At 36.3% G+C, this 27,222-nt stretch overlaps 1 protein-coding gene across 1 annotated transcript in view; it reads left to right on the forward strand.

Annotated features, from left to right (window-relative positions):
• Positions 1 to 25,487, forward strand: part of LMBRD2 (LMBR1 domain containing 2) — a 31,312-nt gene extending 5,825 nt beyond the window's left edge. The window contains exons 2-18 of the mRNA XM_083883478.1: positions 1,173 to 1,399; positions 1,839 to 1,918; positions 4,059 to 4,154; positions 4,982 to 5,149; positions 6,005 to 6,215; positions 7,652 to 7,726; positions 8,062 to 8,175; positions 8,736 to 8,919; positions 9,243 to 9,424; positions 10,213 to 10,346; positions 10,558 to 10,663; positions 11,444 to 11,541; positions 13,299 to 13,402; positions 15,530 to 15,576; positions 16,698 to 16,800; positions 18,021 to 18,150; positions 20,567 to 25,487. Coding sequence (XP_083739604.1) covers positions 1,226 to 1,399; positions 1,839 to 1,918; positions 4,059 to 4,154; positions 4,982 to 5,149; positions 6,005 to 6,215; positions 7,652 to 7,726; positions 8,062 to 8,175; positions 8,736 to 8,919; positions 9,243 to 9,424; positions 10,213 to 10,346; positions 10,558 to 10,663; positions 11,444 to 11,541; positions 13,299 to 13,402; positions 15,530 to 15,576; positions 16,698 to 16,800; positions 18,021 to 18,150; positions 20,567 to 20,627 — 2,067 coding nt within the window. The 5' untranslated portion in view covers positions 1,173 to 1,225 and the 3' untranslated portion in view covers positions 20,628 to 25,487. The remainder of the gene's footprint in view (positions 1 to 1,172; positions 1,400 to 1,838; positions 1,919 to 4,058; positions 4,155 to 4,981; positions 5,150 to 6,004; positions 6,216 to 7,651; positions 7,727 to 8,061; positions 8,176 to 8,735; positions 8,920 to 9,242; positions 9,425 to 10,212; positions 10,347 to 10,557; positions 10,664 to 11,443; positions 11,542 to 13,298; positions 13,403 to 15,529; positions 15,577 to 16,697; positions 16,801 to 18,020; positions 18,151 to 20,566) is intronic.
• Positions 25,488 to 27,222: the final 1,735 nt, after the last annotated feature.

Genomic DNA, 27,222 nt, shown 5'->3' on the forward strand with positions numbered 1-27,222 from the left:
AATTTTTTTAGTGTAAATAAGAGAGTTTTCACTGCTTAGTGTCCTCAAACATAACAAGATCTGCTTAAGCAGTTTACTGAGAAATTAGTAAAAGAAACGGTTCACTTTACCAAGTTCTAAAGAGATTTAAAAGTAAATAGAGAGGAATTTCAGTAATAGCATTTCTTTTAAATCTCCAGAAAAATGAAAGTACTGGAAGTCTTAACAGCAAAGCCAAAGCAAAAACTATTTCATTTAAACAAACTAGCTAAATGTTAATCTTGATGGAGAAGCAAGTTAGACTGGCCACAGTATATAACTGTATCTTTTTAATAATGCATAAAAGGCCTGTGATAAAATGATGCTTATTAAAAAGGTCTGAAGCAGTTTAAATACAAATGTAACGAGTCAGTGAAATTTTCTGTAATGGATTTGTGCAGCTCACTGTACCTTTGCATAATAGCTTGTCTGTATGAAGCTTTATGTACTTTCTTACAGCAGTCCTGACTGTAACAGCAACTAAACACAGAAGGACGAGCAAAGCAAAAATACTTCATGGCAAACTATACCAAATGATTTGAGAATTCAGTCGTTTCTCTGAATAGCACAGGAGGAATAGGAAGGTGAATTGACATTCTTGAAATTTCAAACTTAAAAGAGGTGCATTACAAGTTGACTAACATACATCGCTGTGTTTTTATGCTCTATTAACTCTTATGTACGGACTTTAAATATGTATTTCAGGTATGCTCCATTAAAAAAGTTGTTCATTATCTATCCAAAAACATTTAATTTAAACACGTAACCCTTTGCAAAAGTTAGTTGATTACTCCTGAAAGGAGGAAAAAGAGCAGAATAGATTTTCATCTTGAAATTTGTACTGAACCTAAAGTTGGGCTAGTGGTCTGTTCAAGGACAGAGATTTGCCTCCTCGATCTGTTGTATATCAAGATGATGAACAGGAGTTGTCCTAATACATTTCTGGAAATGATAGCATTGGAATGACATATTTTGATTTCTTCAGAGGACTTCACGGCACCTTGCTGAAAATCTTTGGTTTTGTCTGGTAAGAGTCCTGGTCACGTGAAGTATGAAAAGTTTGTTAATATGTTTTAAAGTGTCCATTGAACAACTCTTCCATGTAAATATCTTCCAGAGATTTTAATGTAATTAAATGTCTTTTTGTCTTGCAGTTTTGCTCTGCTTTCCTAAGTGAGTGTGGTGTGGCTGGAGTCAACATTTAACAATGAGTGGCGCAGCGTTGGGCCTTGAGATAGTGTTTGTCTTTTTCCTGGCCTTATTCCTGCTTCACCGGTATGGAGACTTCAAGAAACAGCATAGGCTGGTGATCATAGCAACATTATTGGCTTGGTATCTCTGCTTCCTGATTGTATTCATACTGCCTCTGGATGTCAGTACGGTAAGAAGTGTGCTGGACTTCCTATTTAATTGCATCAAATGTGTATGGTATTTCTCTAAACTAATGATTGCAAAAGATCAGCTCTTAGAAACACAAAGAAATCTTCCATGTAGTATCTCAATAAATTAAACATGACAGTGTCTTGTGTTTATAATTAATTTTACTTTTTGTTGATCTCATCAGATAACACATCTATTTCAAACATTTTAAAGTTTCATTATTTGTTTATAACAATTTTTTATCTGTTTAGGCAGCATAAGGATATTTTCATCTTTTTACTTCCTTGACTGCTGATTGCATATTGATTTAAATGTTTGTTGGTATAATTAATTCCAGATGTAAACCTGGAGTACAGGAAATGTCATTAAAATAGTACTTACTACTTTTAAATAAGTATTATACCTCTTTGGTCACTGATACAAAATAAATTGTCTTTTAGACTATTTATAATCGATGCAAACTTGCGGTTAACTCCAGTCCTGCAGAAAGTAATGGCTCTTATGTTACTCTGGCTCCAAGGTATGAGCTACATGTTTTTTTTCTTTAGACTGTATTCTGTTGGGTTTTTTTTAATTGATAGGAGCATATTGTGTTTTTAACACTGATAAATAAGTGTTATCTGTGTGATGCAATATTTGAAATTTGTAAATATGGAGGACAGTGAGGGAAAAGGCGATGAAGGGTGGATCTTGATGGGCTGGGAGTAATTATGTAATAGTTCTAGCTGATTACTGAACTGTTCTTTGTTTGTGTTACTAGATTTCCTTTTTTTTTTTTTTTTTTTTTTTTTTAGCAATAGGACTAAGCTTTTTGAGCATTCCTGGTTATGAGGAGGCACTTTGAATGCTTATCCTTTACAATCTTAAAGACTTTAAATTTGAAAATCTAATTTTATACCTTTATTTTATACCATATGAATGAAATTTAGATGCTTGTCTTATATGTCAGGAGCATATCTAGTTGCTTCTTATAATTACATATATATGGTAATTGCAGTTATCTGAAATATACTGTATTCCACCAAAGTAATGGTGGCCTGCTAATTGTGTCCTGGCAGGAAGAAAGTAATCCCTAAACATGGAGAAGTAGACTAACGTAGGCTCTTTCCATGGCTGCTCGTCATTAGCTTACACTCGCTGTTTCCCTGTGTAAGTGATGTGTGCAGTGTAGTTATCTGTAAGATGATCAGAGCCTTTAAGATGTCAGCTGATCTGTCTGTGCAAAGTATTGCCAGTCTTGCTGCCCCAAAGCGGGGCCTGGGAGAAGGGTGAAATGATGAAATGGCTTAGTCACACAATATTGCACTCCATACTTAAGACCATGGATATTAATTAAACCTATTTAATTATATACACAATTTGAAAACTATTCAGTAACCTTTCAATTTACCTGTAGCTTCAGACAGACATTTTTTTCATAGAATCACAGACTGGTTTGGGTGGGAAGATCATCCAATTCCAATCCTCTTCCAGGGGCAGGGACACTTTCCACTATGCCAAGTTGCTCACAGCCCCTTCCAACCTGGCCTTGAATACTGTCAGGAATGGGGCATCCACAGCTTCTCTGGGCAACCTGTGCCAGTGCCTCACCATCCTCACAGTGAAGATTTTCTTCCTAATCTCTAATTTAAACCTGCCCTGTGTCAGTTGAAAACCATTGCCCCTTGTTCTGTCACTCTCCCCATATGAAAAGAGCCTTTCCCTCCCTTTTATAAGCCCGCTTTATGTACTGGAAGGCACTATAAGGCCTCCTGGCACCTTCTTTTCTCCAAGTTGAACAACCCCTGCTCAGTCAGCCTATCTTCATAGGAGAGGTGCTGAAACCTTTAGTCATACTACCTGTTGTTTTATCTTAATTTGATACTTTTGAGTAATATTTAGGTTGTGCACATAAAAACTTAAAACTCAGGCTTAACTAGTTTGATCCCTGAAAACACCAATTATTTCTTGTTAGATAATCCTATCTAAGTTGACTTTATTGCCCCTTGACTCACCCTTCCTTCATTACTCAGACAGGTGTGTGGTAAAAAACCAAACTGCCTTAGTGTAGATAGATACCTCATCCTTTGATCTTTTTTTTTCTTTTTTTTTTTCCCCTAAGAGGATTCATACGACTTTTCTAGTCTTCTGAACACTGCCTGTCAGAAGAGTATTGGCTTACTAAATCAAAATTTGTATAAGACTGACTTTTTCCAGTGGAAGATACAACTAACCCATTCTTTGTATGATTAAGTGCTCTAAATGATGATATGCCTAGATATTTTTTCAAAACCTGCTGCACTAACTAAAGTTTAATCCTTCTCTGTCTAAACAAGTGTTCTTTCTGAAATAGTGAAATAATTACTACTGAAAACCAGAAACTCTAACCTTAAAATGCTTTATTGAATAGTCCTCTTCAGTCTTAAAGCTTCTGGGTTTTTCTCCTCTAATAAAGATGTCCTTTCCAGATACATTATTTGTGGTTAGGAAAATGATAAATAAATCTAAGTGATCATTCAGTTTATTTACCTGGGAAATGGTTGACTGTTGACTATGGACTTGAATAGTATTGTACTCCTTGTATGTTCTTTTCAAAGACCTTTCTAGATAGGAATTTCCAGAAGATGCTTTTTATATTCATGGTTCTACAACTAACAGTAATCCTCTTTACATTGTTACAGCAAGCAAAAATGTTTCAAACCCTGGAGTTATATTCCTGATGGAATTATGCCAATTTTCTGGCGTGTTGTATATTGGACGTCTCAGTTTTTAACATGGTATGTAAGGCAAAAGGATATGGCAAAGACTATGACATTTTTAAGTGGAACATCTCAACAGTCTTACTGTTCTTTAAAAATGCGTATCGCTATGGCAAAGAGCTTTTTAATTGAATATTATTTGCTAGTAGTGAAATTTCTGTAATAATTACTGTACGAATTTAGGTGTATTCTTGTTTTTTCTTGCTTCTGTGGAAGCAAATTTCAGGTGGCAACCATTTACCTTTGGTTCACTTTTGTAGTTGAAACTAAGGAATTTACACATATAGGTGTTTCTAGATAGATTGAAAAAAATGGGGTTTAGGCAGCCAAATACCAAAACAATTCCATGAATAATCTGGGTGATTTTTGAGTGATATTGTAAATTAGTTGGTTTTATTGAAAATATTGTATAAAGCTTTAGCTATAGCTACAGAAAAAAGACATGTCTATGGGATTTTGGGTTGTCTGTGCTTTGTGTGGTTTCTTATCAACCTGTCATCAGATAATTATTTTTGTAGTTACTCAAGGATATCAGGGTTGGGAGTTCATTCTTATTTATCGCAGATTTTTCATAGCAAAGCTAACTGTATTGTTTTTATCTGCAGCTTGGTTAAGGTTTGCCATCAGACAGGTACATATGGAATAAAAATATCTAAGTAGCTAATTTCTTAGAAGCTTGGGAGTCTTAAACTTTAACACCCCGCCTCAGTAACTGCTAAAGTACTTTTTTCAGGGGAGGGTTGGTGGTTTGGGTGTTTGGGAGCTTTTTAGTGGGGGTTGGTGGGGTTTTTGTTTTCTTTTTTTGATTGGCTGATATAGTTTTGTTTTGTTTCCTTTTCCCCTAGGATTCTGCTACCTTTCATGCAGTCGTATGCTAGATCAGGAGGGTTCTCTATCACTGGAAAGATTAAAACTGCTTTGATTGAGAATGCCATCTATTATGGCACTTACTTGCTGATTTTTGGAGCATTTCTAATATATGTGGCTGTAAACCCAAACTTCAATTTACAATGGTAAGAATAATGTTGTAAACACTTCCATGAGTTCTTACAGAATTGTCATGGATAGTTTCTTCTGTGAATGAAATGGGTCTTTCTGAAAAAACTAGTTTTAGTTATAATATTTTGCTAGGTAGTTAGAAAGTTATTTTAACTTTTTATATGAAATGAACTTCTAAAAGTATTTATAGAAATTCGGGTTTTGGTTTTCTAGTTTTGGTATCTACAGCAGAGGAATCCTCTTGTATTTACAACGGTGCTGTTTTTCTCCATGCAAACACATTTGCAAAATTAGCACAGAAACTTCCAGTTTTTTCAGAACATCATATTTCAAAAATCCATATTTCCTGTGTGGTGCATCTGAATGCTGTAGACTTTGAAGGATGAAAAGGAAAGTTAAAATAATTGACATCTATAAATTGGTTATAGTCCTCCATACTAGAAGGATTCCAAGTCTGAATACAGATTTCTGAACGTGATATTCTGAATACTAATCCTGGGTTCTAAGGCTGTTTCTTACAGTGACTGCGATTATGCTATTTTGCTCACTTTCTCTAAGTTTGATAAGTTCATGCTGTTTCCTAATGGAACATACTCCTTTAGAAGAACAGTTTGTTTGAGAACAAACAAACAAATTCTTATCTTCCCTCCATAGTGGGCAGAAAATGAAAGATACAGGAAAATTATGGCAGCTTTAAATAAGGCCCAGTAGCAGGCCTGGCTCCAGGCAAAGATTTAGGTGATACCAAGTCTGTTCCTGTGAACTTGAAAGCCATATTGGTGCATACTGATACTTCAAAGCAGGTTTCTTGCAGGTGGAATAGGAGGATGTTGTTTGTTTGGGATTTTAATACTGTTCTGTTTCCTTAGGAACCAGCTCCAGACTATTGGAATAGCTGCTGCAAACACATGGGGTCTGTTCCTTCTTGTGTTGCTTTTGGGTTACGGTTTGGTGGAAATCCCTCGTTCTCACTGGAATGGGGCCAAGAGGGGTTATCTACTCATGAAGACTTACTTCAAAGCTGCCAAACTGATGACTGAAAAAGCAGATGCAGAGGAGAATTTAGAGGATATTATGGAGGTAAGTAACCAGCTTTCCCTGTGAAAAAAGGTGAATGCTGCTGTTAGTTGTGTCTGAATTCATTGTTGTTGGACAATTGTAGCATGAGCATGAACTTACTATAAAATACCTGTAAACTAAGAAAATCATCATAGCATGCCACTTGATAACATTCAATCCTGGGCAAAAGTTAAAACAGAAATAGTCCTTGCTGTGATGAACTTTAAAGTCATAGCAACTTGATAATCATTATTTGTTGAGTCTGTTCTTCTATTGACCCTTTTGGAGTAGTACTGGTCACTAACAAAACAGTGAGCTTGAACAGTCAGTGTAGAGATGCTTCACTAGAGTTCAAATTGTGTACTTTTTATGCTCTGCTCACTGCGTATGTCTGGAATCTTTAGTTTCCAAATTGTGGGACCATGCTTACATGCTTTTTAAGAAGAGAATATATAGATAATTGGTTTTTTCAGTGTTTCTTTTGAGACTCCGTTGTTAAATTTCCATGAGCAATAGGCTCTAATGTAGTTCAAGAACAGAATGGAAATCTAGCTGTTTGAAAAACTATTCCTCATTTTTCTGCTGGGATACCATGGCTTGGAATAATCTGTGTGAACTGTTGTAGGGTAGGGTGGAAATTTGTTTTACATGTCGGTACAAATTAGTAATAGGATCTTCATTCATTGGTAATGCATTTTGAAGAAACTGCTAAAACAGTTAAAAACATCTAAGTGGGACATAACTACAGAATTTACTAGAAAATGAGCAATGACGACCTTTTTTACCAGGGTAGCACTTAAAACAGAATATCTCCATTGGAAGGGACTAGCAGCAGTCATCTGATGCAGCTGTCTGACCACTTCAGAGCTGACCAAAAGTTGAAGCAAATTACTAAGAGATTGTCCAGATGGCTGGAGAGAGAGATGCTGATCTCTTTTCCCTGACAGGGATGTATGGGGGTGGTGCAGAGCTGTGTCCGGAGAGGTCCGGACTGGACAATAGGAAGCAGTTCCTTACCACAAGGGTGGTAGATGATTTCACATGCAACAGGCTTCCTAAAGAGGTGGTCAAGTGCCCTGAGTCAGTCAGTGAGACTATCTCCTTTTTATCTCTAACTTCAACAAGAAAGTCTTTTCCATCTCAGCCTTCATGCATAGAAACCAATTCTTTACACATTTGTATAGTTGTGTTGCACACTGCTGTTCTTTTAAAAAAAGACAAACGTAAGTAGTCTTTACAAGTACATCACTTACCTTTTTTGAGCTATTTAGTAAAGCTACGGCATTTAGGAAGCTGTATTTTTTTTAAGCTTTGATGGCTGTCTTTTCCAGCTGGGAAAGCTGCAACTCTAATTCACCAGTAAAAATTTATAGTTTATGAAAAATTTATTAATGGATGTTTTTAATTTAGCATAGTTAGTATAATAGCATAATTTAGCATATTTTTTCTCTCAACAGGAAGTCCGTAAAGTAAGTGAGAGTATCAAATACAACCACCCCTTGAGGAAATGCGTTGATACAATACTGAAAAAGGTAACCAATTGCTTATCTTCAACCATAATTATTCAGTTGGGAGGAGGTGCTTCCTGCTCATACAGAATACTTGTTACATTACTTTCTTTTGCTCTTAATATAAAATCTCTATTTTATGTCTGCTGAGTTCCTGTTGAGACTCTTGAGTTGAAATTCTTAATGAAATACTTTCTTATGATATTTTTTTTTTTGACATAGTATTGTAGAAAGAGAGAAAAATGTATGCTTAGAGTGAGCTTTTCAGTTGCATGAAATGCCTCAAATTTATACAAATAATTAGCAAAGGCTGTTTGCTACTTTCTTGCCTCCCAGTTAATTTTCCCTTTTCCTTCCAGTGCCCTACTGAGTACCAGGAAAGAATGGGTAGGAACATGGATGATTATGAAGATTTTGATGAAAGACAGAACAGTTATCCCAGTGAAAAAAGTTTGGCCAAACTTCACAAGCAGGTATATTTAATAGATGAGAGAATGCTTCACTTACACTAATGTAGTGAGAGTAAATGCTGGTTAAAGATTTTGAATGCACTTCATCTGGATTGTTGAGTATAGTGGGTTTAAGCTACCTAACAGAAACTTTTTTTGGTGAAAGAGAGCATGGACATTTAATATCCCAAGTGATCAAAATTCTGGATGTATACTAAGTGTTCTTTGGGTGTTAGATCTTGGTAATGTTATAGCTGTTTGTAAATAAGCCTTGTAATAGCTGATTGACAGTGCATTTTGAAAAAGAAATTATAGTAAAAGCTTGATATTTACTGAGATGCAAAAATAACATGGTAGGTTGGGAAAAGTAAGATTTAACTGCTACAGATGGTTTGTGATGAAAGAGCTGCAAAACTCAGTAATCATGGATATAGTACTTCTATGAATTATATATTTAGAGAATTAACTACCTGCTTTTTTGAAGATACAGTCTTTGCACATTTTCAAGGGATTTTGCAAGGATTTTCTGCCGTTTTTTGAAACAGGCACCCTGTAACCCTGATTTATTACAATTTATATTTTAGGTAATCTATTCAGTGCAGAGACATCGTCGGACACAGGTCCAGTGGCAAATTCTTTTAGAACAAGCATTTTACTTGGAAGATGTGGCAAAAAATGAAAGCAGTGCAACTCGACAGTTTGTTCATACCTTTCACTCCCAGGAACCAGAAAATAAAATTATTCAATATTTCTACACACCAACGGTTGGTAAGTGCTGTCATGTAGATTTTGGCTATTTTAAGGTGTAACTGATACCATTCTGTAACAAGAACCAATTGTTTTATTTAAAAGTTCAGCTGCAGCAGAAGAAATCAAGTCTGCAATATTAATGCATTAATGAATTGAATTAGCTCTCAGATACTAGTTTATGCTCTTGGCCATAAGCCTCAGTTTTATTTACAAATTCACTAGCAGTTACATGTTGCAATAAAGCAAGAGCAACCTTTGAAGCTTTTTGTGAGGGAATTCTGTTTCTGGTTGTGTAATTTTCATTAACCTGTTCTGGATATGTGTGTGTTTGTTTTTTCCAGAGTGGTACTGGGAATGCCTCCTCCGACCATGGTTTTACAGAGTGCTTGCAGTTGTGCTGGCCACATTCTCTGTAATTGTTGTGTGGTCAGAGTGCACATTTTTCAGCACAAAACCAGTTCTGTCACTATTTGCGGTTTTCATACAGCTGGCAGAGAGGACATATAATTATATATACATAGAGGTAAGTTGGAGATAATCTCTTGAAAAAAATATTTTCAGATCAATGGTTATGGTGACAGCAGTAGATAAAATAGATTTAAATATTAATCTCTAAATAATCTGTCAACTTTCAGCAAGTCTCTAAATATATGGAACCCAGCTTTGTTTCTGTGAAGGAAGTCTGCCTATTGCCACTCATTAAAAGTCTAAAATACCTGGTGAAGGCATGACCCAGCTGCCCTGAATATCATGTGTAGAATAATTTCTGAAACACTAGCTTGGAGCATAGGTGTTAATTAGACCTTCTATGTAATCAGCCATGTGTGTGACCTCAGTTTCCTAAACAGGAATTTGCAGATGACCAGGAATCCAGACACAGGTGTGGCTAGCATATGTGTGCACAAATTTATCAGTAAAGATACTGAGCTGAAGAATTCCAGTATACTTAAGAAAGTATTGATTTGAAAATGCTTGGGTTTATTCCTTTTTTGTGGGAAGAAATGCCAGATCAGTCATAGTAATTATTGAGGCAATTGCAGCAATTTTATTTACATTAACAAGAAGTAGTAGAATGTTTCTAGTGCCAACTGAGTTAGCTTATGTGTAGAATGTTATAATTAGCATTTCCAGTTTAAGTTGTTCTGAAAAATTCCCAAAACTCTTCTTAGAGCAGGTGGTGTTCTCACATCTCAAAATGAAAATTAAGACTGGAGATGGTCTCTGCATGTGACAGGCTATCTGCTGAACACATTAAAACCTTTACTAGAGTTCTACATTTAAAGAACTTAATGACACTTTTTTTTCCCCTAGATGGCCTGCTTTCTTACGATCTTTTTCCTAAGTATCTGTGTTTACTCTACTGTCTTCAGGATCCGTGTATTTAACTATTATTATCTAGCTTCACATCACCAGACAGATGCATACAGTCTCCTTTTCAGTGGCATGTGAGTATTTGGTATATGTTTTGCAGGTGTTCTATCAAATACTGAATTGAAAATGTCCGTAAAACTTCCATTTACTTTCTTTAATTTGTAATTTACTACAGGTATAATTCCTAATGAGCTCTACATCATTATTCTATGTTAGATCCAGTTAAGATTTTGTAGGTAATGTAAGAAACTCTTTCAAATGCTGTTGCCCCTTACATTCGTGCAGGTTATTTTGCCGTCTTACTCCACCATTGTGCTTGAACTTTCTGGGCTTGACCCATATGGATGCAACAATCTCTCACAAAAACACTCAGCCAACTGCTTATACATCTGTAAGTAAGAAAATGTGGGTTTGATTTTTCAATAAGGCTTGGAGAACAGGCAGATTATTTTAAAATACATCTTATAGTAAGATTCAGATATTTAAATCTTTTCAATCTTTTTAACAGGATAGAAATACTTGGTTATAGGTGAGCAATTCAGTAATGATTTCAAGAAGTCATCAATAGCTTTTTTTTTTTTTTTTGCTTCCTTATCTTAAGAAACTAAAGTATTATACATTAAATTTCAGGGTGTTCTTCTTTCCTGTATCAATTCCTGTTAGTTAGTATCAATCAGTAATTATTGATTAATTGATTATCTGTTAAACATGTTAGTTAGTATCAATATGAATTCCTGTTAGTTTTAGCTTTCACTGGCTTTAGCATGTAGGGCATCCTTATAGATCGAGAGCAATCCTAACTTCCTACTTAAAACTAGTGAATTTGGTTTTATTGAAGAGCTGCTTTCTGTGACAAATTACATCTTGTGTCTGTGTTGTTAGGAACTAGATTCTTTGTGTTGTCTAGAGACTCTCTTCACAGCAGATAAAAATATCTACCAGATTTGCCCTTGTTCTGGAGTTGATGAGACTAGAAAATCTAGCATTTTAGATACCTCTAAGTGCTGGAGATGACCTTTACATCTGCTTATTCTCAAGCAGATCTATGATAATACTGCCTTTGTTTCAGTTATTGTAAAGGATTGTGTATTTATGTGGGAAGGCACAATCTTCATGGGTTTATGTAGAATACGGTTAATTAGAGTTCGTTTTTGTGGATTTTTTTTCCTAGATAATGGGATCCATGAGAGTGCTGTCCTTCATTGCAGATGGATTCTATATATACTACCCAATGCTTGTTGTCATTCTCTGTATTGCTACATATTTCAGGTAAGTCATTTGCAAGATAGATTGTCCATGCTTCTTTACATTAATATAATTAGTTTCGTCTAATTCAGGAAGAGATACAGTACTCCTTTTCCAGCAGTTGAGTTGTGTCATTCTAATAAAAATGCAAAACCATAGGTTTTAAATCCATTGGTTGCTATTTATATGGGTGAAATGTGTACATTTAAAAATACAGATTGTTTAACTCATAACTTAGTTAACTTAAACTTCATTCCTAGATTTTAAAAAGTGATCTGTTGAAACAGAGCCTGTGGACATTTAGATTCTACTTTTGAGATTAAAATTACCATGAGAAAGCTGTTTTCCACAAAGTTTTCTAACAAATTAAGAAGCACTAGTACTCATGTCAAGTTTTTGATGTGTTACCAGACTTTTGGTAATGCATACTGCTTCAAGTCATTTGATCTTGTTTCCCTAAGCCACAGTTTGTTGGAGGCTGGAAGGGTAACTGCAGAAAACAATGTTACATTCTTGCTTTATAATTTCAAAATGTCTGCTTTTGAACACTGTAAGCAAATGCTGTTGCTGAACAACATTTATGGTAATAGCTTCAATTTTCCATTACCATTCAGTGAGAACCAATCTCTGTGTAGTCAAGTACAATGTAGTGAAATACCTTGGATGTCCATTAATATTGTATATGCATCTATACATAGTAAGACAACAAGTATCTGGTTGTGAGTTTTCCCTGTTTATCGTAGGCTAAGTGACAAAAGTAGTGGAGCTAAAAAACAAAACAAAAAAAACCACAACAAAATAAACAATGAACAGGAAAGCCAATGAGAAGAAAAGAGAAAAGATAAGTCTGTGTGACGTTTTGTCCACGATGATCATCCTGGGCCTCGAACACTGTAGTGAAAAGGAAAAATAGAAATTAAAGGAGAGAGGGTTTCTTTAATGACTTCTACTGATTAAAATACATGCAAAAGCAAAGATTGAATAAAATCTGTTGAGGAAAGCTGAGTCTCCTGTGTTTAATCCAGCAACCTTAAAGTTAAAGTAGTATAAGGAAAAAAAATACATGAGTACTCCAGTTTGGAGGAGGACAGTACAAAAACAGCAGTTGTGTTTTCTGATGTGAAGTTGAAAAGATGAAAGTGGTTTCATGCTATGTAGTTCCAGGACTGGCTTAAAAAAGGTGGCCCAAGCTTGCTATTTGCTGCTAATGCTATCCAAAAGGGCAGCTAGCATCCCTAAAGCTTAAAAGTATGCAGTATACATTCACCTGAGTGAATCCCTGAGGTGAAAGTGGATTTCCTATTTTATTGCTGTTTTAAAACCACAGAAACTATAATAGGCAGAATTTTTATAGTAATTGTCTTCTGGCAAAGAAGAGTTGATGACATAGGTATAAATTGTTACATCTGAGAACCTTTAAAGCGAGTATCTAATGTTAAAAGCATTTAAGGCAAATGTGATTTGCACTACTCTCAGACTATATGCATTTTAATCTCTTTGTTTTAATTGGGTTATTCCATCACTTCCAATTGTATATAGGGTTGTGTTACTGTTCTAGGTAGCCTAGGTCACTCTACTGTTCTGAGTCACCAGTTATTGTTCTGAGTTCTGAATTTTCTGTTTTCTCAGCTGGTATAATAGTCTTATCTTCTTCTATCTTCTGTGGTTTTTTACTTGGATTGTTCATACAGTTCTGAACAGTTTGTTTTACATTTTGTTCTGTAATGTATCTAAACTACTAATTGTAAATTAACAAAGGAAATTGCTTCTTCTTTTACCAGTTTAGGAACTCGGTGTTTGAATCTTTTGGGATTCCAGCAGTTTATGGGTGATAGTGAAATGACCTCTGATTTGATTGATGAAGGAAAAGAGCTAATCAGAAGAGGTAAATTAGGTCCTCTGTCATAGTCTCCCTGTAAAATCGTACTACCATAGAATCATCAAGGCTGGAAAAGACCTCTAAGATGGAGTCCAACCCTTAAACCAAGACTGACAAATTGACCACTGAACCATATCCACAAATGCCATACCTACACATCTTTTAAATATCTCCAGAGATGGTGACTCCAAACTTCCCTGAGCAGTCTATTCCAATGTCTGACAACCCTTTCAGTGAAAGATTTTTTCCTAATATCCAGACTTCCCTAGCACAACTTCAGGCCATTTCCTCTTGTCTTGTTGTCTGTTACGTGGAAGGTGAGACCAACTCCTCCCTCACTACACCTTCTTTTCAGGGAGTCGTCAAGTGATAAGGTCTCCCCTGAGCCCCCTCTTCTCCAGGCTAAACACCCTCAGCTCCTTCAGCTATTCCTCATCAGACTTGTGCTCCAGACTCTTCCCCAGCTCCGTTCTGGACTCCAGCACCTCAGTGTTTTTCCTGAATTGAGGGCCCCAGAACTGGACGCAAGATTTGAGATGTGGCCTCACCGGTGCCTAGCACAGAGGGGCAGTCACTACCCTGGTCCTGCTGGCCACACCATTGCTGATACAAGCCAGGTGCCTTTGGCCTTCTTGGTCACCTGGGCACATCCTGGTTCATGTTCAGTCGCTGTCAACCAGCACTCCCAGGTCCTTTTCCAACAGGCTGCTTTCTGACTGCTCTGCCCCAAGCCTTTAGCATTGAGTGGGGTTTTTGTGAACCAATTGAAAATTTAAAGGAAAGTGGTTTGGTGAGCGTTTCCACCAGCTCCATTTGTGCTTTTGGGTTGATCTGGCTCCATAGACCTGAGTCTATCCAAGCAGTGTAGCAGGCCCTACACTGCTCCCCATTCTGTTCCCCATCCCTGCCTTCCAGCTCAGGGAACCTGGTACCCAGACAACAACTGGTCTCAGTCTTAAAGACTGAGGCAAAGAAGACATTTAAGTACCTCAATCTTTTCCTCATCATGTAATAAGTATGTTTTTGGATTACATTTGTCTGAAACGTTGCAGAAAAAAAAAAGCGTACTGTCTGCCAGTATTTTGAAAGCTGTACTGAGGAAGGCCACAGCACAAACTGCCATAAACTTACAGCACTGCAGTCACTATGTGAAGTCCACTATTGGACTGCATTAATATCCTTAATGAAGTACTAGTTTTATCCATCAAGTTATCTGAATTTTAGATATTTTAAAATATTTTACAGTGTGTTACTGATCAGATAATACCTTAGCAGGTGCTTGTGTAATCAGTCATAAAAGATGGTTAACATTTAAATTGTCTTTATCATCAACAAACTAATCTTTATTTTGTAAGTGTGTTGATTGAGCTGCACAAATTCAGTGATTTCCTTCAGTCTTTTTTGGTTTGTCAACTAGTGTTTTATTAGAGAGAGCATGTTTTTTATGTAGAACTGGAATTATCTGCTGGTTTGGATGCTTTTTATTTTACATAATTTTTTATTGAAAGTGTTTCTTAAAAGTTGCTAAAAGACATTGTAATTTTTAAGTAAATGGTTAGAAATTAAAATTTCTGGATACAATGTTACATTATGGAAGACTTTTATTCCCATAGTTGATGGAAAACAAAACCTGGGTTTACTTAGAGTAGTAGTATTTCTATTTTTTTGGAGAAAGATCAAAGTTTCATTCCCTAAAATAAGAGGTTATGATGACATTGATACTGTAATATTATACTTCCAACTTTATAACAGATATGGACACAAAGTATTTGGTTCACAGGTTGGGCCTCACATAACTTCATAAAGATCTTGATTCAAAAATGCTGAAATCTTTTCTTAATATCATACTTTTGCAAGTTATTTCTAAGGGTTTGTTTGATTTTTTTTTCCTTTTCTAGCTGGTATCTAAATGTTATACTATGATCCAAGATACCATCATGACAAAATAAATTTGATGGGAAACTCTGTAATGATAGATAAGCAGTTTTTTGTTTTGTTTTTGTTTAATTGTAAGAGCCATGCATTTCAATAAGAATATTTGTTAGTTAATTTCAGATTTTCATTGTTTATTTAAAAAATTGCTAATGATTTTCCTTATATGGAGCTCAGACAAAGTTTTCTTTTTATTTTTAGAGAAAAGAAAACGACAGAGGCAGGAAGAAGGTGAAAACAGAAGAAGGGTATGAGATTTGTTTAGCTAACTATAATATTATACTGCAATGTCTGATAGGATTTACTGTGGATATTTAATTCACAATATTTCACAAAAAATTAGTCCCAAATAATTGATGGCATCAGTTTAACCTTGCTGAATAGTCTTGACTGGGGGTTAATTATAGAAGGTTAAAGGACAATTTTAATGACACTACTTGGGATCTTTTTTTACTCTGTGTGCTGTGGTGTGTACCAATAGGTATATCAAGCATTAAAAAGGGTACTGATTTCTAGGATGCAGAATAGTCTGAAATGGCTTATTACAGTCTCTTGTGTTGATACTCTGCTTGAAATAACTGCAGTTGCAGGGTTGTCATGCTGAAATGTGGACTCCTTCCAAACTTGTTGTTTTATGTGCTCATTGGAAAGTCATTGGCACAGGTTATTTTTTATGTCAGAGGAGGGAATTACACTTAAGACAGAATCAATAGTTTCCACTGAATAGCAGACTTGTTTGATTCAAGTAATGTTTCCTGCACATATTGTATTGAAAGGTTTGTGAAACTTTTGTTTTTCACTAGTTTATAACAAAATCTAGTATGCAAAGTCATAGTAAAAAAAAGATGAGAGAAAGGATGCATGATGATAATACTGGGACTAAAACCTCTTGGTTTTCCAAACTGAGGTATAATTTAATCCTACATGGCAGCCAGTACTGCATAGACTTTTCTTTTAATCCTTTCCCTCCATTTCATCATTTTAAAACTTGAACTTGTTGGGAAGCAAAATAACAAGTGTATGATGCATTTAATATACACTGAAATGACCTGACACCATGCTGTGAATTTTTGTGTGCTGGTGCATCTCGTTATTTCTCCATTTTGCCACTAGATGGAAGTAATGATTAATAAAAGCAGCAGTTCCCACCATAACTTAGAGCAGTTGGCTGAACCTCTAGAGCAGATTTGAGATGCAATTTGTTTTCTAAAAGTGTTTTTCTTAAGAACAGTTATGATAAGTAGTTTAGTGAAGCAACACATTTTGAGTTTAAAATGAAACAAAAATTCTTCCTGTGTTAAGATACTGAACAGTTGTTGTGTTACTTTTTCCTCCCAACTTATATTTTCCTCTATGGTCTTTTTTCCAGGAATGGAAGGAGCGGTATGGAAATAGAGATGATTCCACCAGAAGCAGAGCTGTCCACACAGACCAAAAAGAATCCAGCTTCTCAGAGACCAATGCCAGTAGACGTAAGCTTTGTGGGTTGGAGGGGAAGTTTGTTTTGTTTTGTTTCAGTACCTTTCAGTCTGCATAACACTGGCTGTGAGAGTAGTTTCAAATATTTTCCTTTTTGTCTTAGATGCTGTGCTGATTATGTTCACTTCTGTGGCTCAGTGCCACTTTGCCATTTATGGCTCTCACAAGAGTACCGTATTTCTTTCCATCTCCAACTAGCTGGGATTGGAGATTCTGGCCACTCTTCAGACCAATTTCATGGTCTTATGGGATGTATAATGATTGCCATTAGAGTAGCAGTTGTCAACAAAGAAGCTTCATGCTACATTTTGAAGTTGGGTGTTGTAAATCTTAAAATTTACTTCTTCTGCTTGCAAATTAACTATCTCAGACTGGAATAATGAAGCAATCAGATGACCAACAAACGTAACATCACATAAGTGTATATACTTTCATTTAATAATGTCTATTAGCAAAATACTTTTTTTGTGGATGCTTTAAACTTCCAAACAGTTTGTCAAAATGCAAATTTTTTTTCTGTATTTTTTGTCCTCTTGTAAGTTAACAACAAGTAAAATGAAGAAAAAGGAGGAAAAAGGGGAGGAGGGAGGGAAGCTCTGAATACACTTTGAGGAAAACACTAATAGATTCCTTCCCTCTGTACAAAGTCGTAAACACAGATTTTTAATGGTAGACTAACTGAAGTTACATTTTAATATTCATCATGTGATTATGTAGCATTCCAACGCTAAAACTAGCCATAGGTACTGACCTAGGGAAGGTCACAGAGTGAACTGCAAAACAACTGTATTTCATTAATTCATGAGATTGACTTAAAAAAAAAACAAAAAACCAAACCAAAAAAACAACAAACAAAACCAAACAACCCCTCCAAACAGTTTAGTTAAAGCAGAAAGCTGGGAGGATGAATGGGTTATTTTAAAGTAATGCTTGCCTGTAGTTTCTCATTTTCCACCATTCTTCGCAAGGTATATCTCAACCTAATTGAGGGGTAAAAGTTGTAGTTGCATTTCTGTGGAAATACAAAATTGAAATACTACAAATCTGAGCAAGCTTGGTTTAATACTAAATCTACTCTAAATTATTGCACTTTTGCTTTTGATTATTATGAGATTATTTTGTTATTTTTATGGTTTTTTAAATTTGATGTCTCCATATGCTCCAGACTATTCACAAAGCAACTAAGTGTCTTTCATTCCTTTTACTTATTCAGCACTATCAAAGTATACCCGTTCCAATGGTAGGACTGAAAGAGATAGAATAGAGCTCCTACAGGATGCAGAACCTTTGGATTTTAATGCAGACTCTGTTAATGACGACCCCCTTGAATCGGACTCAGGAAGGTGAGGAATGTTCTCTGTGATTTCCATTTAAAAGTTTCTGATGTCTTCTGTTTTCTGACCTATGACAACCATATCAAACAGTTTCATAAAAAGAGTTTTGTAAATTAAGTTTGTAATTTCATCTAACTCTTTTCCTTTCTTCCTTTTTCCCTATTATAAAGAAATACTTTAAAAACCTATTAAACCTTGAAAGTGTTCCAGGTTTTTTAGAAATGTTAGAGTAAGATTTGAGCTGGATATAATTGATACATGGAAGCTGGATATAATACAGCATAATTTGAAAAATGCTGCATATAAAACTGGTGGAATGACATGCATGTTAAGGAAACATCCCAGTGTGACCATTCAGGGGGGCAGTTTGGGGGGTCACACTTGTGCCACCCCAGACTTTCACTACTGGGACTGAAGCCCCTTCCCCACAGCCAGACCCCACTCCTATAGTGAAAAAAGTTTCCCTTTCTGGCTCAACCACAGGTTTCCCATGGCAGAGTCCTAGATGTCTGGTTCCTTTAATCATGGTGCAATAACAGTGTAACAGCTTGAATTGGTGCCTCCAGGAAGGAACCCAAAACAAAAGAATCCCTGAACTTTTACACCCTCACAGTCCTTGTGAACCATAATCCAGGCACTTCCAGCTGAGCCCTTGGCTCCTGCACTGTCTCCAAGTGTCCTGGCTGGGCCAAAGGTTCCTGCACCCTGTGTTACCTGTTCATGGCATCTTCCCTGGGGCTCCCATTTCCTGCTGTCCAGGGCACAACCTGCAGCTGCACACTGAGCTAACTGGTCTAACTGTATGCCTCCACAGACAGAGGTACAATATAAGGTATTCCCTAATTTCCTACAAAGCTAAACTGGAGAAAGGTCACTTGATCTCCCAGTATAAAATCCGTTATGAAAAGGCTGCAGGAAAGAAAACTGAATGTTACAGGATCTGCTGCAGGAATACAGCTGGATATTAGATCTTGGAACTACTAAAGTAAATTAAAATCTGAACTTCCTGAACAGAGAGTACCAGACTGCACTGCGTAGCTCTGTCTGTGGTAGAGAATTTTGTGATTCTGTGGTTGACTGCAACACCGAATTTCCTCAGTCATAGAGTATCTTATTGTTACTGCTAAGCTCTGCTCATATTTAAAAACAGGCAATACCTTGTTTGGGTGCTTTTTTCTGCAGTGGTTATGGTGTAGAACCACTAAATGACAAGTAATTTAAAGTTCACATACAAAAACTTACCATTCATTGTTTTTCAGCTAAAACTAGCTTACCAATCAAAAAGAGTCACGAAAAGTCATTGTTTTAGTGGACTTCTATCTACAAGGTCAAAAAACAAATGCCAGCTCAGAAACGTGCAAAGAACGCTGTTAAATGGCGCTGCCAAGTTTCACAGGTTGATTCAGACAACTGGTTTAGTTTCATGTCACTACATATAAAAAGTTTTTGGTTTTTAAGCACAAGAGTTTAAAGAGGAGCTAGACTAGAGTTTCTGTCAGCCGTTGGCTTCTCTGCAGTGTGAAAGGGATTGTCTGCTAAAAGCAGGAATATATCAAGCACAGTATCAGAAGTCTCCAGGCATCTATATACATGCTTGGCAAAGTGGAATATTCTGAATTTCTTCTTTAAAAAGAAAACCAAGAGCTTCAAAGCTTAGTTGAGCTTTACCTAGTAAGCTTCATTTGATTTCATGGAGGTAATAAATCAAGAGTAATTGCATATAGAATTTCAATTAATTTAGAAGTAGCTTATGTATCATTGGTTTTCAAAACTAGAGCTCCTGCAGTAGATAGAACATTCTTGGACAGTAAAGGCAGTTAGGACACCAGGTTCTGGCTTTGCATTCGTTCAGATTTTAGTAAATACTACAGCAAGAAACTACACTGTGCTTGTGTTGGACCTTATTCGTGCTTTTAAAGTGTCTCTAAAATATATTTGACCACCAATTTATGAGGTTTCTCTTTCCCCACTAAGCATGCAGGCATTTGTTTTCATTATCTTTGATACTTTATTTCTTCAAAGAATACCCCATGAGATGTACTGTTAAGCACACAAGCTACTTTATGGGTGCCATTGTTTGTTTGGATTTATTGTGTTTTGGGTTTTTGTTCATTTGTTTTGTTGTTGGTGTGGTTGGGATTTTCAAAAAAAGTCCTGTTCAACCAAAACGTCCAACTTCTTTCCATTGTTTTAGGAAACCTAGTTCTTTAAGACTCCCAGTATTCATATAACTGTTTCTCTTGGTCACATGAGGTTTAATTTAATGACTGTCTTTCAAATTCTCATTAACTAATTCAATAGGACATCAAAGCCTGTAATTCACTGGAGTTAAGAAGTAAGATTGCAATGAGAGTTAGATGATTTAATGAGTCTTTATTTTTCTATTTCCTGTGATACTTTTTCACTGTTAAAATTGATTCTGCAGGTACCAGCCTGGTGGAAGATATCTGTCAATGTCTCGAAGCAAAATATTTGATGATGTCTAAGCTCATCAAAGCTAAAGAAAATACAATGAAAATCCAGCTCCTGCTCATTGCTTGGAAAATACTGTATTTGTGGTGTATCACTGAACCATCGAAGACTCTTTAAAAAAAAAAACAAAACATGAAGGAACAACTCTTTCGGAAATGCACGTGTATGATAATTTCACCACTTGTGATAGGAATGTGCTTTTGCTATTGTAGATACTGTTGTGCATCAGTGTGGGCTTTTGTGTCATGACCAAAAGGAGAAAACTGTTTGAAGTTAATAGATGGTAAATTCATAAATATACCTAGGGTTCAACTTGAACTGTAACAGTCTGAGTTTGGGGAAGAAATTTTTGGAATTTTTTTATTTCACATTTTAACTAGTGCTGTGAGAGCATATTGATGCATCCAAAGTGCAGTTATATCAATTACTATAATAGACACTTCCTATAATTTTTCTATTTGGACTTTATGCCTAGTCCAAAATCTGCTGAAGAGAAATAAGGCTTCTTTTGCCTTCAGTGGTATTTGGATCTGACCCCATATAAGGAGAAAGCCTGAATGGTAGGCTTTCTTCATAAAATCAGAAAATACAAGTTCCAGTATTTAGAGGGCTACAAAGGAGATGGTGACTTGCTTTTATACAAGGAGTCACATGGAAAAGACAAGATGTCATAGGCACAAGTTACTCCTAGTGAGATTCCAGTTGAACACAACTGGAAATTTTTGTACAATTAGAACAATCAGCTATTGGAATAATGTCTCCAGAGAAATGGTAGATGTTCCCAACATTGAACACTTTTAAAATTTTGCTGGACATGGTGCTGGGTCCTCTTGTCTACACTATGCTTTTGCAGGGAGAGGTTGGACTATAAAATCATGGTCACAAAGGGGTTTGGGTTGCAAGGAACCTTAAAGATCATCTCATCTGAAGCCCTTCTGCCATGGGCAGGGACACCTTCTAGACTGGGTTGCTCAGCCTTCCAACATCCACAGGTTGTGTGGCAACCTATGCCAGTACCTCACCACCCTACAATAATTTTTTTTTAAGATACCTAAATCTGTCCTCTTCCAATTTTCACCTTTTTCCCCTTGTCCTATCACTAAACCCCCTGATGAAGAGTCCCTCTTCAGCTTCCCTGTAGGCACCTTCAGACACTGGAAGGTTCCAATGTGATCTCCATACAACCTTCTCTTTATCAGACTGAACAATCCTAACTTTCTCAGCCTGTCTTCATTGAGAGAGGTGCTTCAGTCCTCTCACCAACCTAGTAGCCCTCTCTGGACTCACTCCAACAGGTCCATGTCCTTCCTGTGCTGGGATCCCAGAGCTGGATGCAGAGCTCCAGGTGGGTCTCACCAGGGCAGAGCAGAGGGGCAGAATCCCCTCCCTCCCCTGCTGCCCACGGGGCTCTGGATGCAGCCCAGGACACGTTTGGCTCTCTGGGCTGTGAGTGCCATGGCTGGGGCATGTCCAGCCTCTCACCCACCAGCACCCCCAAGTCCTTCAGGGCAGGGCTGCTCTGGGTCTGTTCATGCCCAGTCTGTGTTTGTGCTTGGGATTGCAGTGACCCATGTATGAGCCCTTGCCCTTGCTCTGCATAGACCCACATCTCAAACCTGTCCTGCATGGCTTCCCTTCCCTCTCATATTGACTGCAGCACACAGCTTGGTGTCAACAGATAATCCTTAAGGTTCCTTTCATCCTGGTACTCTGTGGTTCCATGAAATATTTTTGGCATAAATTTTGGAGTGATGTGTGGTGGTCAAGAAAGGCTGTATTTTTTTTCCCAACATTATATGCAGATACACGATCTTAGCATGTGTAAATAGTTGAAATTTAGTATGGACCTGAGTGTCACTGTCACATGAGCATATGTGCAATAGCACGAATACTTTATTGAAGATAAAATGTCTGCTTAAGAAGATCTTTATAGATGTAATGATTCAAAATCTTGGCACACTAGTCTTTTTATAAGTGTAAAAGAAACATACTATGAAAATGGAGTTAAATACTGAAACATGATAATTTGCACGCACTTCAGGCACGGCTTCAAATTGCAGAGTATTTCTTTAAAAAAGGGAAATACATAGCATGACTAGGTAATGGTAAACACTTTTAATATTCTGAATACCCTGGTTGCATTGTGTATCAGTTTTTAAGGTGCCTGTATTTTGCAGTAAGTTGTTGCAAAAAGAATAATACTTTGCCATTCAAAAATGCCAATTATTAACAGTGTAAAAAAGCTTCACGTTAATTTCATATTGTAGGCATATTTTTAAACTGTAGTTAGTTGAATGAATTTTCAAATGTAATCATAAGGTAAAAGATGTGGTCAAATTCATGATAACTTTGATAATTTGAATAATTTAAAATGTTGCTTTCTTCCAGTTTGTCCAAAGTCTTTACCACTTGGGAACTTTCTTAAGTGCTTATTGCAAAGTTATGTTGAAAACTGAAAGAGAACATGTTTATATAATACATTTTTATCATGCTTAAAAAACACATCCCTTAAAGCAGCCAGGAATGAGTTATTCTGAAAAGAAGTTTTCATGAATGACATATTCTACTTATTTTTAAAAATAGTCTGTGTTTTCTCAAGTAATTGTTAATGGGGATCTAACTCTACCTCCTGTGACTTTAGTACATGTGTTTTAACAGTAGTGGTATTTGTAATACATTGATCTGCCTGTTTTGAAACACTGAATTGTTACTATGAAGGAGAAAAAAATCTTTATTTGTATAGAAGTAATTATATTAATAAATTGCAGATATACAATAATTGTCAGTTTTGTTCTTAGGTGAATACAGTGAATGTCAGCCATGCCCACAGGCATTCATTCAAGCTCATGCAATTTCCAGATCATTCATATGAGGCCACTTTTTACTTTGAGGTTTTTTTTGTTTCTAAAAGTTTGCTCCAAATCTTAGGCTGGAATCTTATCAGGGACTGGAAGTTGAGAGTCTGTTTATTAGTTGTTTGTTTAGCAGTTCTATGGTAGCACCTGTTCAATTTATTTTTGAACTACTGAGTAGTGCTAGCCTGAATTCATCCTTACATGAAAGGCATTGCATATGTTCTTGGGCACCTATCCACAGGAATGTTCTTAAACTCTATATTTCTGTTTTTAAAATTTGTATCTAATTTAATTTTTCAGCAGTTATTTATAAAAATATTTGGCAGAAATAAAATTCAAACTCTTAGTTTAACTCTTGAGATATCACTGCAAAGGGATCTAATTCAGGGTCAGTAGAAAAGCTGTTAGAAGGAGTGTCTGTCTGAAAATCTGTGAAATAACCTTACCTAGTCCCTGGTGACTAGACAGTGGGATTGAGCCTTCTTGCGGCCTGGTTTTTCCTCCCTCAGTGAAATGGCTGCAAACAGTACTTTCAGGGGAAACATGGCTTTTATATGTAACAGGTAATTAACTAGTCCTTGACCTTACCACTCTCTATAACTTCCTGAAGGGGAGTTGTAGACAGCTGGGGGTTGGTCTCTTTCTCCAGGGAGCAACTGATAGAACAAGAGGACACAGTCTTAAGCTTCGTGAAGGGAAATACAGGTTGGGTATTAGGAAGAAGTTTTTCACAGAAAGAGTGATTAAATACTGGAATAGTCTGCCCGAGGAGGTGGTGGAGTCACCATCCCTGGATGTGTTTAAAAAAAGACTGGATGTGGCACTGGATGCCAGGATTTAGTTGAGGTGTTAGGGCTGGGTTGGAAGGTCTCTTCCAACCTACACATTTTGTGATTCTGTGATGGCCCCTGGTGCTGATTTCATTGGAATACAGAAATTTGAAGAGTTGACTGTATAAATTAATGGCAGTGGGATTTCAGATTCTAACATAGACATTCTGAGCTCATTAAAATGGGAATCCATTGACATTTTTGATGTTGCAGTGAAGGGAGGACCAATGGCTGCTTTTTGAGCTCTGAAAAGCCCTAAAGAGTTCACTGTATTGTGCTTGGCAATGCCTGGTGTCGCATCCTCCTGGATGCTGTTCACTTAAACAAGGAGTTGATGAGTGAAGTCAGGTCTCATCTGTAGTGTGCATTGCTGACCAGGAGTTATCCAGGCTCTAATTATGTGCAATTTATTGGCTAATTAAAGTATGTTTTGAAAACTCATTATGGGTCCATATGACTGAATCTAGAATACTTCCAATAAAAAAATATGGTGTACAACTATAAAAGAACAATATTTGCTGTTCACTTGAGCTAGTTTCAAACAAGTTTGGTTACTTTTAGTACAAATAATGCAGAACTTGGCTGGGGGCTATGTCCTTAAGGATTTAATCCACCCCAGAGAGCTGTGGATGCCTGTCCCTGGAAACATTCATGCCCAGGCTGGGCAGGGCTCTGCGCACCCAGATCTAGATGAAGATGTATTGGCTGATTGCAGGAGAGTTGGACTAGGTGGCCTTTACAGATCCCTTTCAACCCAAAACATTCTGGGATTCCATGGTGCTTCTCAGCCAGATTGTGGCAACTCTTGTGAGTTCTTTCCTGCTACAGTTTAAGTCCCAGTAGCCCTACAGCTAAATGAAGTTAAACTAGCTTTGATATGTTTAAGCAGTGACTTCACTGTAGACTAACAATGTTCCTGCATCACTTCTGATGCTCCCAAGTAGGCAATTTTAAATACAATTCCCTTGCAAACTGTGCTTTTGGGAACTGAGTGTTAATGTATTTTTCTGTCAGTGTATTTGTAGAGTCATATTTATTTGCTGCTAAGGAATGTCAATTATATATTTATTATTTCACTTCCTGAATTACTGAGCAGTTAGTGTATCCATTTCACCATCATTTATGCAGTTTTCTCTCCATCAGTAAACACCAAAAAAAAAAACCCCAAAACACCAAAAATCCCACCCAAGTTAAGTTCAAATGTTTGAATGTCTTCCTATCAAAGATTTAAATGAGTGAAAAGAACATGTGCAAGTCACAACTTCAAAAAGCAGTGTGAAAAAACAGTACCTAATCAGTGCTGGAGTTCTTAAAAAGTATGGATAGCAAACAGCTGTAGTCAAACTTAATACTCCTACTAGATTTGTAGTTCTCTTTTTCTCAATACATATTTTGATACGTATATTGGGAAATAAGTCCCCTGCTCAGCTAAAGAGGGTTACATCTCTCAACTGTAAAGTGAGGAAGTGTTTTTATGAGGGAAGGTAAAAGATATGTAACTTCTAATCTGTGCCCATAAGGATGCTTTGGGCAAATGAAAGACATAGCTTCCTATTTAACTACTTGTTAAGAAGAAAACAAACTTTATACTCCTATAAATTACACTACTGGAAAAATCATGGAATATAATTTGCTTTTATTTTCCAATCAAGCACTTGTAAAGTAGTCATTAACAGTATGAATACAAATTGGGGAAAGCTGCTGTCTTTTCAATATTTATTCATGCTATTTTAAAATGCAACATGAACAATGATTTTTACATAGGAAGTATTAAAAATGGTTACTATGATTTTCTATAATTATGGTCATTTGTATTTTTATTAAATTTGTCTTGGAATACTGTAAAATATTATGTGAAAAATACTACATTTTGTTTCAGTTTTCATTATTGTTTTAATTACTTGAAATCTGAGGGGCATTCATAATACCAAATGGAGATCACTTTATGAAGGAAGACTTTTTATGATGCTTCTTAAATCTGATGGGTTCATTACAGACAAATAGGTGCATCTTAATTATTAACAATAACACTACTAAGGGGATATATTGTGTCCTAGCTTTTTAATTTTTCTTTGAAATTCGAAAAATAGTTATATTATTCAGAGCAGCTTAGTTGTGAATCTTGTAAACTTTCTGAAACTTTTACATTCCTTTTCTCTAATGGGCTCTGCAGGAATATGTACTGCTTCATGGCAGTCACTTAATACTAGCTGTGCCTCTAATTAAGTAGTCTAATCTGAAGCTGAGACACTCCTACACCATTCGATTATGTTAACAGAAATTCAGCATTCCTAGCAAGAAAAAAAAAAAAAAAGGCACGTTGAACTAGATCCCTTTTTAAAACATTATTGCTGTTATTGATTTTATTGCATTATATTTGGCACCCTCTGCTTGGGTCATATGGTAAGCCCAATCAAGTTTATTCTTTGTTTCTCTCAGAATGCATTGGAACGAGTCCTCAGCATGCTTTTTTGTGCATGTGTGTGTTTTAGTATGCAGCTTCAGTTATATTCAACATATTCCTGTAAGCTAGTAGTTTCAGAGTGATACTTTAGCTGTCACTGTAGAAATTAATTATTTTCTATAGAAACACATTGTGTTTCTGTAGAGGTATCTGGAAGATAAGGGAATTCATTTGTAAGTACAGGTTTAGCAATAGACCTTCATTCTCTAGTGTATATCAAGATAGGCTGTAGGAGTGCTGCTTATGGATAGACTATATTCTTTTGCCTTATGATAAAAGTATGTATGCATAAATACCTTGTTTTGAAATTCACTGAGTTAAACATTTTTCTTTGTAGTGCTCTGAATTACTGCTGTACTGGAAAATATTTTTGAAATGTGTGTTACAAAATATATAGTCAAATACTTAAATCCGCATGAAATAAATAATTTCTGCAATACATTTTCCCTGGTGTATTTTA

This window comes from Zosterops lateralis, assembly GCF_965231275.1.
Source record: "Zosterops lateralis genome assembly, chromosome: Z".
In the NCBI taxonomy this organism is placed as follows: Eukaryota; Metazoa; Chordata; class Aves; order Passeriformes; family Zosteropidae; genus Zosterops; species Zosterops lateralis.